Source organism: Rhinoderma darwinii, chromosome 6 (assembly GCF_050947455.1).
Source record: "Rhinoderma darwinii isolate aRhiDar2 chromosome 6, aRhiDar2.hap1, whole genome shotgun sequence".
NCBI classification, from domain to species: Eukaryota; Metazoa; Chordata; class Amphibia; order Anura; family Rhinodermatidae; genus Rhinoderma; species Rhinoderma darwinii.
In genome coordinates this window covers 13,884,872-13,898,610 of record NC_134692.1, presented here as the reverse complement: position 1 = coordinate 13,898,610, position 13,739 = coordinate 13,884,872, and the positions used below count along the sequence as shown (strand labels likewise).

Here is a 13,739-nt window from a genome sequence, read left to right as displayed (position 1 = left end):
GACATGCCCTAAAAAAAAAAATATCAATATACTGTACAAGCTGTATATATATATATATATATATATATATATTTTTTTTTTTTTTTTTCTGTAATTCTAATGCTACTGTCTCTTTAAGTACTGGCTTTGTCTAGACTACCTCCATCACTAGCTAAGACAGTATTATGACCACACAACTGCCTTTTTTTTTTTTTTTTTTTTAACATTTTTGTCCCAAAGGATCCTGGGAGATCTGTGTGTGTTGTGATCCGATTGCCTGGCAGTGTCTGTGACCTCATAGGTGATAGGACAGGGCAGAATCTTTTTTCACATACGGTCACAAAATCAGTCGTCCTGCAACACCAGCGTTGCGATCCATCAGTAGCTTATCATACGGAGTAGTCATGCGTTAGGATACGGCGGCGGCTGTCTACGCGTTCTCCACAACCTCTGCAGCATGCGATGTGGATTGACCGTTACAAGACGTCCTTGCGTTCCCGAGAAGTCTTATAGGACGGCATTAGAATTTTTTTTTTGCCTTAAGCCACTTTATTCTGTAAGCAGCGCAGAGGTGGAAGGCCAATAATTCTATAACCGTTCCTTTCACGTACATCGAGCTCATGATCCATATTCCAAGAAGTCTCGCGAAACCGGCGTTAAAAGTGCGTCCCCTTGGAGGGTGAAACACTCATCAGTTTCCTGGAATGCTGATGTGTAAAGAGGGGTAAGAAACCTTACAGTGCGCCCCTGCACCAGCTTTGAATAGATCCCATCCAGATGGGGAGACGGAGGGCATGGGGTGCTATAGACAGTCCTTGCAGAGCGCCACCTGTCCTTTCATGTAGTCTCTGCATGGACAGACCCTCCTGTGGTTGGGGTGAGACCCCGCACAGCTGAACAACAAGAGATCCCCTTGAAAGACACAATGTTTTTTTTTCTCGTCGATTGACGGGGCCACAATGTCATTTGCAGTATCCGATGACTGGCAGTGGATGCCGAACCTATGGTAAAAATATATTTACATATCAGTATGCAGCAGGATATATAGAGAGATCATCTATATGATGGTTGAAGAGGTCTGGAGATCAGGTAGACAAGGAGCAAGAGATCATCAAGCCTATATACACTAGGACTGAGCGTTAATTCATTCATTGCAATATTCACAGCAGCAGGAGAAGAGTGTGTTGATCTTGTGGGAGACAGTGACCTGTCCACTCATGTGATATTAGTGAGGAGAGGGCTGCATGTAATAGGAGTACAGTCTTGATGGGAGGAGGCGAATGGAGTCAAGTGAAAGTTCACACTGAGCTCCATACTGGGAGGAGCATGGTCCACAGCAGCACAGAGTATTTTAGGAGAGTAGAGGAGTGTGCTGATTTTGAGGGAAGCAATTACCTTTCAGTTTAGGTCATACAGTTAGGAAGGATAGAGTTGCAGATGACCCCTGTGCAGAATCCACTACCCCTGATAATGAATCCGTGGTGGGGTGGGATGGTCTGAGGGGTGGGGGAGGGTGTAAGTGAGATTGGGGGTTAGTGGGGACGATATACTCAGTCACTCCTTTTATAGTTATTGGTTGGACTCTCACATTGCCCCCTATCAGATTATTTCACTAATAACACTCCAATATTTAGGAGTCTCTATTTCAGCTAATTGGAGCAGTAGTAATCTATGGCTGGCTGTCCAGTGGTTGCAAGACTACAACTCCCACCATGCACTGCCATCTCGCAGAGGTTACACTTACTTGGCCAGGTCTTTGTCCTTGTTGAGATGCTGGAAGTACGACGGTTCACAGATGAGCTGGTTCTCTTGGCACACTTGTTTACAGGACTTGCCCGGCTCTGCTAATTCCACCTGCAGGGCGATTAACGGCGGCCACATGACTTGGCCGTGGCAGAAATCCTGCAGAGGAAAATAGACCAGAGTGTTATGTCCATGTCCATTTATGCACCTACACGGCATAGTAGTCATGTAAACTAGTGACTAATGCGAGAACGCAGCCTGCAGGTACAGGCATCCTCCCATAGGGGCCACCCAAGCGCCAAATATCAAAAAGTCCTGGAAATCTAAGAATCCTGTATTGTAGATCCAGAGTAGAAAAATCTCAAGTTTTGTTTTTTTTCCGGTGGAATTTGCTAGCAAATTATTAACTGTAGCGGTAACGCATTAGGTCAATGTCATCGTCACATAGATCAGGAAGCCATCGCGGCCAAATCAAGTTCCCGGAGTGGTCATAGGTCCTTAAAGAATAAGTTGAATGTCTTTTTTTTCCCATTATGTAGAATACTTTTGTCTACTGGCGCCATTGCTCTAATGTATCAGGGTGACCTATGGGCCCCTCAAGCATTAGGTGCAGCTGTGACCGCTACCAATGTGGTTCTGCACCACCCCATATAGGAGTACATGGGAAACCCTCCACTGGTGGCGGTTAAATTGTGGCTAACCACGACCGTCATGCAATCTCAATATTTCCCTATGGAACAAAAATGTTAATTGTTAGGATTGTTGCGCAACTTTTTACACCATAGTTAAATATTGAGGTCACCGTGGACCCTCAGCCTATTTGCTCACTAGTCCCTTCCAGCGCGTCTTACCTGGTTCTCAATAAACGCGTTCACCCTCTGCAGCATTCCTTCACACGTAAACTCATAGGGCAGGTACGGTTCGTTCTGCGTGGAGGAAAAAAAACAAACCTGTAAGTAAATTTGCGGCATCAAGTTAAAGTACGTCGGCGCGAAACGGGTTGAATGTTTTCGGATTTGTGAAGACGTCTCCTGTGCCACTGTACAAAACCGCTAAGGCACCTTCATCCCAATGAGGCGGCTTCTCTGCCGATTACAGGAAATTTTTGAATAGTTCTGATAAAAAGTGGAACATTGTGTGACCTGATCTCTACACACTGGGGCTGTCAGGGCATGCTGGGAGTTGTAGTTTACCGATAGCTGGGGAGCTATAGGCTGATGAACACTTATATAAACCAATTCCCATTAGAAAAAACAGAACTTCTGCTGGAAAAAGATGACAAATCGTGTTTGTGAGTAGTGCCAGGAAGTGTTACCATGTGGTACGGGATGTTTCCTGTAAGATTGAGAACCTATGAGTTGAGGTGGGGGGTGTTAAGAGAAGGTGCTGCAAGAAAAGAAATAAGAAATAGTCGACCTTCTGATTCAATATCCCCTTCACAGCCTTCTCAACTTCATCAGGGTCATTGATGTTCACCGTCCAGACGTGAGGCTTTCCTATATACACTTCAGCGTAGGGATGTTGGGACGTTAACTGCAATAAGATTATACAATTACAAAATGGGTTATCCGGGGTTAACATGTTTTGTTTTTTTTGCCTCCAGAAACAGCTCCACCCTTGTCCATAGGCAGTACCTGGTATTGCAGCCCGTGGACAAGGGTGGTGCTGTTTCAAGGGGAAAAAACAGGCAGATCCTTTTATCTAATCCTAGAAAGCAACACGGCTACATTTTATAGGCTTTTCTAGAAATTACAAATTCTTAAAGGGGATTATCCAGAGCAGAGAGCGGCTACAAAGAGGGTCTCACTTTATGGAAGACCCGGTATGTCCATTTTCTACACAAACAGCCTATTGATTTAAATAGAGAAGTGTAATGCTTCATTTCTCCTGTGGTGGCACTGCAGGGAAAATGAACACTTGCTGCACTGTTGGTGTCTATGGTGAATATACCGCTAGGTGGAGATGGAGGTACACACACATTATATTCATCATTCATGGATCTCCTCCAATTTGATGTCTGCTGGACCAGCAGAAATACTGGACTAATGGGATCGGACTTTCCTTATCCGGACAGACAGAGCTGCCAATTTTGGATGCCCAATGGTTCACAAAATAATTCTAGTTCCACAGACCCCATATTCAGAAACTCGCGTCAATATATAAAATACTTATTTACTGTAGAGTAGTCAGAGCGCCCCCTATAGTACTTACCTCGCGCAGCGTCGGCTTGCCTTTAAAGAAATCTGTATTCCTGCTGCTTTTTGGTGGGTTGAATTTGGGGTTCAGAAAAGCGCAGCCATTGGCTATGGCTTCAAGCGGCGCCGGCCCTTCATATGGGAATCCTAAGCCAACGAAGAGCTGAAACAGAACATACAGCGTGATCCACAGAGCCTGGCGGAGATTCACATTTAATAGACACACGTACCACCAGGGACATCACCCTTTACTGAATAGCGTCATCTCAAATTACACGTTATATTTTCCCAGTGAAAACATCTATAAAATAAAGAATGATATGACGCCACTACTGCCAAAATACTTTGCTCTTTTTTTGTAGTCCGCTTAGTGCCAATCTAGCTTTGAATTGGACAGCAAGCCCATGAGACTTGTTGCTAGGGATAAACTGCCTGATTTAAAGGTTGTCAGGCAGTGAGTCCATAGCAACCAGTCTGCCTTAAGTCTTCAGTTCAAGGCACTAAGCGGAGGACAGAGGAGACCTGGAAGTACTGACACCATTATGCACCCAGCCCCTCTGTTTCTACCAACTCATTGAATCGGTCAGATGGGAGGAGCAGTGTGAGGAAACATCATCCAATCAGCTTTAAAGTCAGCCCACAATGATTGGCTAACAGCAACCAGGTGGGCCGGCATACTTTTGACAGATTCGGTGAGGAAGTGGTGTGCCGACTTTGGAAATGCATTCTGATGTCCACTGCTTTAACCCTTTAAGTCCATATTTTAGCTGTCCATATCAGAAGAGTTGCAGCAAACCCAGGAGGGTTTAAAACCCATATAATAACCGCCCCTAACCCATGGAGGAAAGCCTGCGCTTCAAGAGCAACTCACTAAAATAAAATGGAATTGTGCCATTAAGTCATTACAGGCAGCAGATATATCACATAATCGACACTGTTCTGGTCTTATTTATTGTGTGTAAATGCGGAACAGTAACACAGCGAGGGAATTGCCAGTGATGACTGCCAGAAAATACAGAAATATTTGGAAACAGTCGGGGTCCAGGTTATCATCATCTGGACCCCTCAGGTTATTCAGCATGTGTCACCAAGTCTATAAATCTGTGTGCAGCTGCAAAAAAAGACAGCATTTTATGAGAAAAACAAGGGTTTTTCTAAACTGCTCGATTATAAAAAATTACTCGGTCCCGCGGGATTGCTCACTCAGCAGTGAAAAATCAATCATAATAACTGCAGTGATCATAACAAAAGAACAAGTAATAAAAAATAAACTTGACAGCAGGAACTGGCTGTTCTCCTGTGTGGTGCAGTATAGAGGATCAGTCAGCTCTCCTGTGTGGTGTAGTATAGAGGATCTGTCAGCTCTCCTGTGTGGTGTAGTATAGAGGAGCTGTCAGCTCTCCTGTGTGGTGTAGTATAGAGGATCTGTCAGCTCTCCTGTGTGGTGTAGTATAGAGGATCTGTCAGCTCTCCTGTGTGGTGTAGTATAGAGGAGCGGTCAGCTCTCCTGTGTGGTGTAGTATAAAGGAGCTGTCAGTTCTCCTGTGTGGTGTAGCATAGAGGATCTGTCAGCTCTCCTGTGTGGTGTAGCATAGAGGATCTGTCAGTTCTCCTGTGTGGTGTAGCATAGAGGAGCGGTCAGTTCTCCTGTGTGGTGTAGTATAGAGGAGCTGTCAGTTCTCCTGTGTGGTGTAGTATAGAGGAGCTGTCAGCTCTCCTGTGTGGTGTAGTATAGAGGTTCTGTCAGCTCTCCTGTGTGGTGTAGTATAGAGGATCTGTCAGCTCTCCTGTGTGGTGTAGTATAGAGGATCTGTCAGCTCTCCTGTGTGGTGTAGTATAGAGGAGCTGTCGGCTCTCCTGTGTGGTGTAGCATAGAGGATCTGTCAGCTCTCCTGTGTGGTGTAGCATAGAGGATCTGTCAGTTCTCCTGTGTGGTGTAGCATAGAGGAGCGGTCAGTTCTCCTGTGTGGTGTAGTATAGAGGAGCTGTCAGTTCTCCTGTGTGGTGTAGTATAGAGGAGCTGTCAGCTCTCCTGTGTGGTGTAGTATAGAGGTTCTGTCAGCTCTCCTGTGTGGTGTAGTATAGAGGATCTGTCAGCTCTCCTGTGTGGTGTAGTATAGAGGATCTGTCAGCTCTCCTGTGTGGTGTAGTATAGAGGATCTGTCAGCTCTCCTGTGTGGTGTAGTATAGAGGTTCTGTCAGCTCTCCTGTGTGGTGTAGTATAGAGGAGCTCTCCTGTGTGGTGTAGTATAGAGGAGCTCTCCTGTGTGGTGTAGTATAGAGGAGCTCTCCTGTGTGGTGTAGTATAGAGGAGCTCTCCTGTGTGGTGTAGTATAGAGGAGCTCTCCTGTGTGGTGTAGTAGAGAGGAGCTCTCCTGTGTGGTGTAGTATAGAGGAGCTCTCCTGTGTGGTGTAGTATAGAGGTTCTGTCAGCTCTCCTGTGTGGTGTAGTATAGAGGAGCTCTCCTGTGTGGTGTAGTATAGAGGAGCTCTCCTGTGTGGTGTAGTATAGAGGAGCTCTCCTGTGTGGTGTAGTATAGAGGAGCTCTCCTGTGTGGTGTAGTATAGAGGAGCTCTCCTGTGTGGTGTAGTATAGAGGAGCTCTCCTGTGTGGTGTAGTCTAGAGGATCTGTCAGCTCTCCTGTGTGGTGTAGTCTAGAGGATCTGTCAGCTCTCCTGTGTGGTGTAGTATAGAGGATCTGTCAGCTCTCGTGTGTGGTGTAGTATAGAGGAGCGGTCAGCTCTCCTGTGTGGTGTAGTATAGAGGAGCGGTCAGCTCTCCTGTATGGTGTAGTATAGAGGATCTGTCAGCTCTCCTATGTGGTGTAGTATAGAGGATCTGTCAGTTCTCCTGTGTGGTGTAGTATAGAGGAGCTGTCAGCTCTCCTGTGTGGTGTAGTATAGAGGAGCTGTCAGCTCTCCTGTGTGGTGTAGTATAGAGGAGCTGTCAGCTCTCCTGTGTGGTGTAGTATAGAGGAGCTGTCAGCTCTCCTGTGTGGTGTAGTATAGAGGATCTGTCAGCTCTCCTGTGTGGTGTAGTATAGAGGATCTGTCAGCTCTCCTGTGTGGTGTAGTATAGAGGAGCTGTCAGCTCTCCTGTGTGGTGTGGTATAGAGGAGCAGTCCGTTCTCCTGTGTGGTGTAGTATAGAGGATCTGTCAGCTCTCCTGTGTGGTGTAGTATAGAGGAGCGGTCAGCTCTCCTGTGTGGTGTAGTATAAAGGAGCTGTCAGTTCTCCTGTGTGGTGTAGCATAGAGGATCTGTCAGCTCTCCTGTGTGGTGTAGTATAGAGGAGCCGTCAGCTCTCCTGTGTGGTGTAGTATAGAGGATCTGTCAGTTCTCCTGTGTGGTGTAGTATAGAGGATCGGTCAGCTCTCCTGTGTGGTGTATTATAGATGATCTGTCAGCTCTCCTGTGTGGTGTAGTATAGAGGAGCTGTCAGCTCTCCTGTGTGGTGTAGTATAGAGGAGCTGTCAGCTCTCCTGTGTGGTGTAGTATAGAGGATCTATCAGCTCTCCTGTGTGGTATAGTATAAAGGAGCTGTCAGTTCTCCTGTGTGGTGTAGTATAGAGGAGCGGTCAGCTCTCCTGTGTGGTGTAGTATAGAGGAGCGGTCAGCTCTCCTGTGTGGTGTAGTATAGAGGAGCGGTCAGCTCTCCTGTGTGGTGTAGTATAGAGGATCTGTCAGCTCTCCTGTGTGGTGTAGTATAGAGGATCTTTCAGTTCTCCTGTGTGGTGTAGTATAGAGGATCTGTCAGTTCTCCTGTGTGGTGTAGTATAGAGGATCGGTCAGCTCTCCTGTGTGGTGTATTATAGATGATCTGTCAGCTCTCCTGTGTGGTGTAGTATAGAGGAGCTGTCAGCTCTCCTGTGTGGTGTAGTATAGAGAATCTGTCAGCTCTCCTGTGTGGTGTAGTATAGAGGATCTGTCAGCTCTCCTGTGTGGTGTAGTATAGAGGATGTGTCAGCTCTCCTGTGTGGTGTAGTATAGAGGAGCCGTCAGCTCTCCTGTGTGGTGTAGTATAGAGGAGCCGTCAGCTCTCCTGTGTGGTGTAGTATAGAGGATCCGTCAGTTCTCCTGTGTGGTGTAGTATAGAGGATCTGTCAGCTCTCCTGTGTGGTGTAGTATAGAGGATCTGTCAGCTCTCCAGTGTGGTGTAGTATAGAGGAGCTGTCAGCTCTCCTGTGTGGTGTAGTATAGAGGAGCCGTCAGCTCTCCTGTGTGGTGTAGTATAGAGGAGCCGTCAGCTCTCCTGTGTGGTGTAGTATAGAGGATCTGTCAGCTCTCCTGTGTGGTGTAGTATAGAGGATCTGTCAGCTCTCCTGTGTGGTGTAGTATAGAGGATCTGTCAGCTCTCCAGTGTGGTGTAGTATAGAGGAGCCGTCAGCTCTCCTGTGTGGTGTAGTATAGAGGACCTGACCCGTTTGAATGGAGCTGCGGTTCAGGATGTGTTCTGCCTCTCAATTAGTCAGTCCCATTGATAGTGAATGCAGTACTGCGTATGAAACCTGGTAACTTTTTATATCTGAATACCCCTTTGAGTACAATGCAGTAAGCTTCTAAGTTTCCACTATTGGTGACTGCAGGATGACAGAACTTTATCATTTCTCTCTATGCAGGGGACATCCTAAGAGATGGAGTCACTTGAAGGCTGTAACTGTTACCAGAACTGCCTGTAACAAATATTGATCTGCAGAGGATAAACGATGCATCCGACTAATGTCAAAGTGAAATAAAAAATCTCTTTAAAGTTATAAACAGAAAATAAAGTCAATGTCAAAAATCTATACCGACCCGACGTTCCCCAACAACCTTAGTTTACATTTTGTGTATGAACGGGTCTTTTGAAGAATAAACCTGCCTCTTAAAGGGATAATTTGCTGACAATATTCGTAATATTTACCTCCCCAATGTTACAGTGAAATTGATGTTTTGGTTACATGGTGACGGTGGGGACACGATGTGCTTGCTTAGCACTATAGGGTATTAGGAGAGTAAATACAGGGGATTACGTCTGCATTATACTCGGAGTAGGGAAGCAATAATACCGGTTTTATTCCAGCTGCTTAAAACGGTAAAGTCGACATGAAGCCTCCAAGATACGAAAATAGAAAGCGGGTCATGAAATAATGGATTTAATAGGATACCGCCCACGGGTGCATATAAAGATATAAACATAGTAAAATTATTTTAATCCGGTATGTGATAATCCAGAAAGTTGCTGCAATATTATTATTAATAAGTAAATGGTAGAAACAAAGAATCTACAGTAAAAAAACAAAACTTTCATTTGGCGCTGGATTATCAAATGTTCCGGATTATCGGACAGTTGTAAACAAGTAGACAAAACCAATTTGTGAATGAGGAAAAAACTTCTGCTACTAAAACTTTGTATTCAGTGGAATTTCCTAATTTGTTCTCTACTCATTTTTCTACTTCGGGTTTTGTGAAGTTCCACTTTATATTGTAGTTTTGTTCTGGATGAATCAGAATTTCTGGATTCAAAGGAATTTAATGGTGTTTAGTTTATTGGTCTGCGTCACCCTGCAACTTTTACTCGATTTAAAGAACATTTCACCTTTTAATTCAAGATTTTAATATTAAAGGCTTGTCCTTAGGATATGCCATCAATATCAGATCAGCCTAAGTTTGATTTACAGCAACCTTGCCGATCAGCTGATTAAAAGGGTTTTGGCATAATGACTTACCAAACAGCGCTGTGCATTTGGTAGTGGCTGTGCCTGGTATTGCATCTCAGTCCCATTCACTACCAAATGTACAGTCCTGTGCCTTGTAAATGGTAAAGCTGGGGCCCCTTCAGTCAGCAGATCATCACGGGTGCCTACTTAGGATATGCCATCAACATCATATCAGTGTAAGTCGGCACCCGTGCCAATCAGCTGACTGAAGGGGCCCCAGCTTTCCCTTTACAAGGTACAGGACTGTACATTTGGTAGTGAATGGGACTGAGCTGCAATACCAGGCACAGCCACTACCAAGTGTGCAGCGCTGTTTGAAAGGGTTTTGGTATAATGGTTTACCAATCAGCTATTCGGTTTCTTGGAGTCGGAGCCCAAATGATCCAAAATGTATGGCCTTTCTGAAGGGCTGGCCATTAATATGGTCCCGGAAAACAATTATTGTTCCAAATACGTTGCTTTAATATTTTAGTACTACTTTTAAATATTTCAGGTCTGTCTTTCTCTATAGTGTACATCTATAGCAGTTTTTTTAATTCTGCTGGTTGCCCATGGAAACAGACAGCAGTTTAGCTCCACCTGCTGTCAGACTTGTGCTCTCACAATACACTGTTCCCTGGTAATGGGAAACCAGCAGAATTCGGTATCTAGCTTTAGATTGAATAGAGAAGAAAACATCATTGAATTCAAAATTAGTTCAAGAGAATTAAAACAAAGGATTTATAAAGTCACTCGGAATTATATATGGATTTTAACTGGGAAGATTTCCTTTAAGAATAGAAATTTTCAGATATAACCATATAAATCCTATCCACCTATGAGCCAATCAGAGGCCGCAGACTCACTTTGGTCTCTCTCAGCAGGAATTGCAGGTCGCGCCCGCTGAGTATACCGTGATTCTTCACATAATTGGGCATGTGGGCTGTACCCTTCTCATGGACGGTGCCATGTACTTCCATGTAGGTGTGGATGATATCCAGATATGTATTCTTGTCCTGTAGAAGCAGAAAACATGACAGTAATTGCAGCAAACAGGCCAAGAATCACGTGAATAATACCTTGCAATTTAATTAAAAAGGGGTTATACCCCACCTTGTCCATGTTGGCACCGAGATGCAATACCAGACACAGCCCATTGACTAGAGTGGCGCTATTTTACCAGCTAATTGAGACACTGGAGCCAGGTTAGAATATTTATGGATTTTTCAGTTTGATGTAAATTAAGCTTCAAATATTGAATAATTATAAGTTCTGCCACTTTTTAATACAAGTTGTGTTTCAATTCACCGCCATTTTCAAGATTTCTAGTTGCTGTCAGTGTACGGAAACATTCTTTTTCACAGCCAATGTAAAAACATTGTGATCCAGTACTTCATACACCTGAGACTTTGTATTTAGTCTAGGCAATCACTCCGAAGATATATCCATCAGCGGCACAAATCATTGTACAATGTATCAGTGAAGGTAAATGTTTCATCGTGGAGCCCGCACTCTTCAGCTCGCAAAGGATTCTCTAGACTGGATACAAATCATAGCAAACCCTCAGTTGTGAGAAATATTCGGTCAGGACCAGTTTTCAGCCTCTGGGTATAAAACAATGAATGTTCTCATTCACTGACTGCAAGCAGATCTTGAAGATTGTGTATTTGAAAGTTGCAGAACTTCTCAGTACGTTTTATTTACATCCCTGGTATAGCACATGAACTATTTTGACCGCAGTTGATTGATTCTGCAGAGCGCCGTCTTCCCACGCTGCTGTAATATCCAGAACATGCAGGAGAAAGAGCACGGAATCTGCCAGGCAAGCAGCGGCCGTTCCCATAAATACCACGCGCTATAAAAAGGATTAATGCAAAAAAATAGTCCAGAGGAAAAAGCAATCCAACGCCAACCAACCTAAACTACGAGCTGGTGCCACATTACACTACAACGGGCGCATCGGGATCACTGCTTTCTACATGTAACCGACAATGAGCGAACCTTAAATACTGCGGCCAGAAACAAATCCTACAAGTGATATTCAGTGGCCTAAGCCGTTTACAAAGTATATTCAAAGTCATCCCAGATGTCATAAATCCTGACTATTACAAGCAGCTGCTGTATACAGCGCACGGACGTAGCAGGAGGACCGCGCCATAGTGCAGCGCACACTGGCGAACTGAGGGGGCCACAACTGTATCCACTCAGGACAATCCTCTGGGAGCTAAATAGATCAAATCTCTCTCGTGCCCTGATAATTTGCAGTGTATTCGTGTAGGTACAAGATCTCTGCTTGCGGTCAGTGAATTGGACCGTTATGGTTTACATCCAGAGGCTGAAAAGCTGTACAGATCTAAAACCTCACATCCAAAGGTTTGCTACAATGTATCATTCTATGGACTTCTCTCCTCAGTAAAACAAATAATTTCTCATGTACTGATAGTTTGCTACAATGTATCAGGGGAGGTAAAATGTTTAAGTTGTTCAGCTCACAGAGGTTTCTTTCTAGACTGAATGTATTTGTAACAAATCTTCAGCTGTGAGAAGGGTTTGATCTGTTCGGGTATTCAGCCTGGATGTACATAAGAATGTTTTCAGCCGCTGAAAGCAAGCAGAGATCTTAAAAAAATTGTGATGAATCTAAACTGAACATATAAGTCTGTGTCATCCTCTTGTACTAATTCTTAACATCCTTTTCAGCTGTTTCTGGATGATCTCGGTTGAACATACTGGATTTCCAAAGGGGACAATGAATAACTACCATAAGTGATCATGAAGGGTGGTCACCCAGCTTTCCATGGACCCTGAATGGTCTCCTTATACTCCGTTCCATTGCCCTTATTCAGCCTCTCCTATTGCTCTGTCACAGTAACCTATATTGTCTGTAGGTAAGGTAAGCAAGGACAAGGGGCATATGAAAGATTAATATAGGACTGCAGGCTCAGACTACACCAGGTTCTTTGTAGTCTGTAACCATAGAGACACATAGGGGTGCATAGGAGCTGTATACAAAAAACGGTAGGAGATTTTTTTTTTTTACTGAGAACTATTTCCAAATCGTATTTTAGATGCATTGGAATACTAATAATAATAATAATGTTAGTTGCTAAAACATACACACTAACAATTCACTAAACATGATATCTCCTGTGACCACCACCTATGGAGGTCTTTGAAATAGATCTTTAATAATCCACTCAAACCTACGATGGTCGGCTAGGCCACCCCCCAACCGGACATCTAGGTCACCTTCACACAACGTAAGCCTCTGCAGTTTAACCAACACCATATGCTCGGAGCTTCGGGCCACAGCGAAGGAAGGAAATTAATACGCGCAGACTTGATCAAGCTGGTGGCTCAGTGGCCGCGCCATATGGGGAACAGCTTAAGGCTCTGCCATTATCCTCCTCTCGTTCTCACAAAACACAAAAGAACGATTCTCAACTATTTCACAATGCAAAAAGTGTGCAATTCGCTCAACAAGGAAATCCACATAATCCGGTTCCGTCTGCCAAGCGGCGAGTTTCTTGCCATCTTTCGAAAATGATCTGGTGGGGTGGTCCAGATGGCAGCTGCATTTAAAATATTTTACCTCATCTGAAAATAGCATTTATTTCTCATCACGTCCTGGGGACACTCAGAGGAAATGCCGCTGAAAGTTGATTTTGTTTCACTACATGGCCAGAAGTACGTGACCGCTGGAAAGTCACATCCATATGAACCAAGGGCATTAATATGGAGACGCTCCCCCTTCCTTTGCTGCTGTACAACCCTCCTCGCTTTCTAGGAAGACAAATTAATTTTGTAACTGGGGATTTGCATCTATTCGTTTTGGGTATACAGCTCCTATGCACACCTAGGTCTCCAAACAAATCTTGCGTTCATATATTATTCCCTCTTCTTGCCAACGACCATACAGTAGAAGAGGAGGCAGATGGTGGAGAATAACACAGGACCGCAGGATCAGACTACACGCAGGGTTTCTTTGTAGTCTGTAACCATGGAGACACAAATCTGCATATGAGCTGTATACACCGAACGGTAGGCGATTGTTAACCAAAACGGTTTGCAATGCAATGGAGCTAAAAGTATGTCCTAAAAGTATGCTACAATGTATCAGTACAGATACAGACTCCCAGGGGATT

At 44.4% G+C, this 13,739-nt stretch overlaps 1 protein-coding gene across 1 annotated transcript in view; it reads right to left on the bottom strand.

Annotated features, from left to right (window-relative positions):
- Positions 1 to 505: 505 nt before the first annotated feature.
- Positions 506 to 13,739, bottom strand: part of MGAT5 (alpha-1,6-mannosylglycoprotein 6-beta-N-acetylglucosaminyltransferase) — an 87,398-nt gene continuing 74,164 nt past the window's right edge. The window contains exons 12-17 of the mRNA XM_075829192.1: positions 10,461 to 10,610; positions 3,934 to 4,080; positions 3,139 to 3,255; positions 2,574 to 2,648; positions 1,724 to 1,881; positions 506 to 980 (exon numbers count right to left, since the gene is read on the bottom strand). Of these exons, the coding sequence (XP_075685307.1) occupies positions 782 to 980; positions 1,724 to 1,881; positions 2,574 to 2,648; positions 3,139 to 3,255; positions 3,934 to 4,080; positions 10,461 to 10,610 (846 nt within the window). The 3' untranslated portion in view covers positions 506 to 781. The remainder of the gene's footprint in view (positions 981 to 1,723; positions 1,882 to 2,573; positions 2,649 to 3,138; positions 3,256 to 3,933; positions 4,081 to 10,460; positions 10,611 to 13,739) is intronic.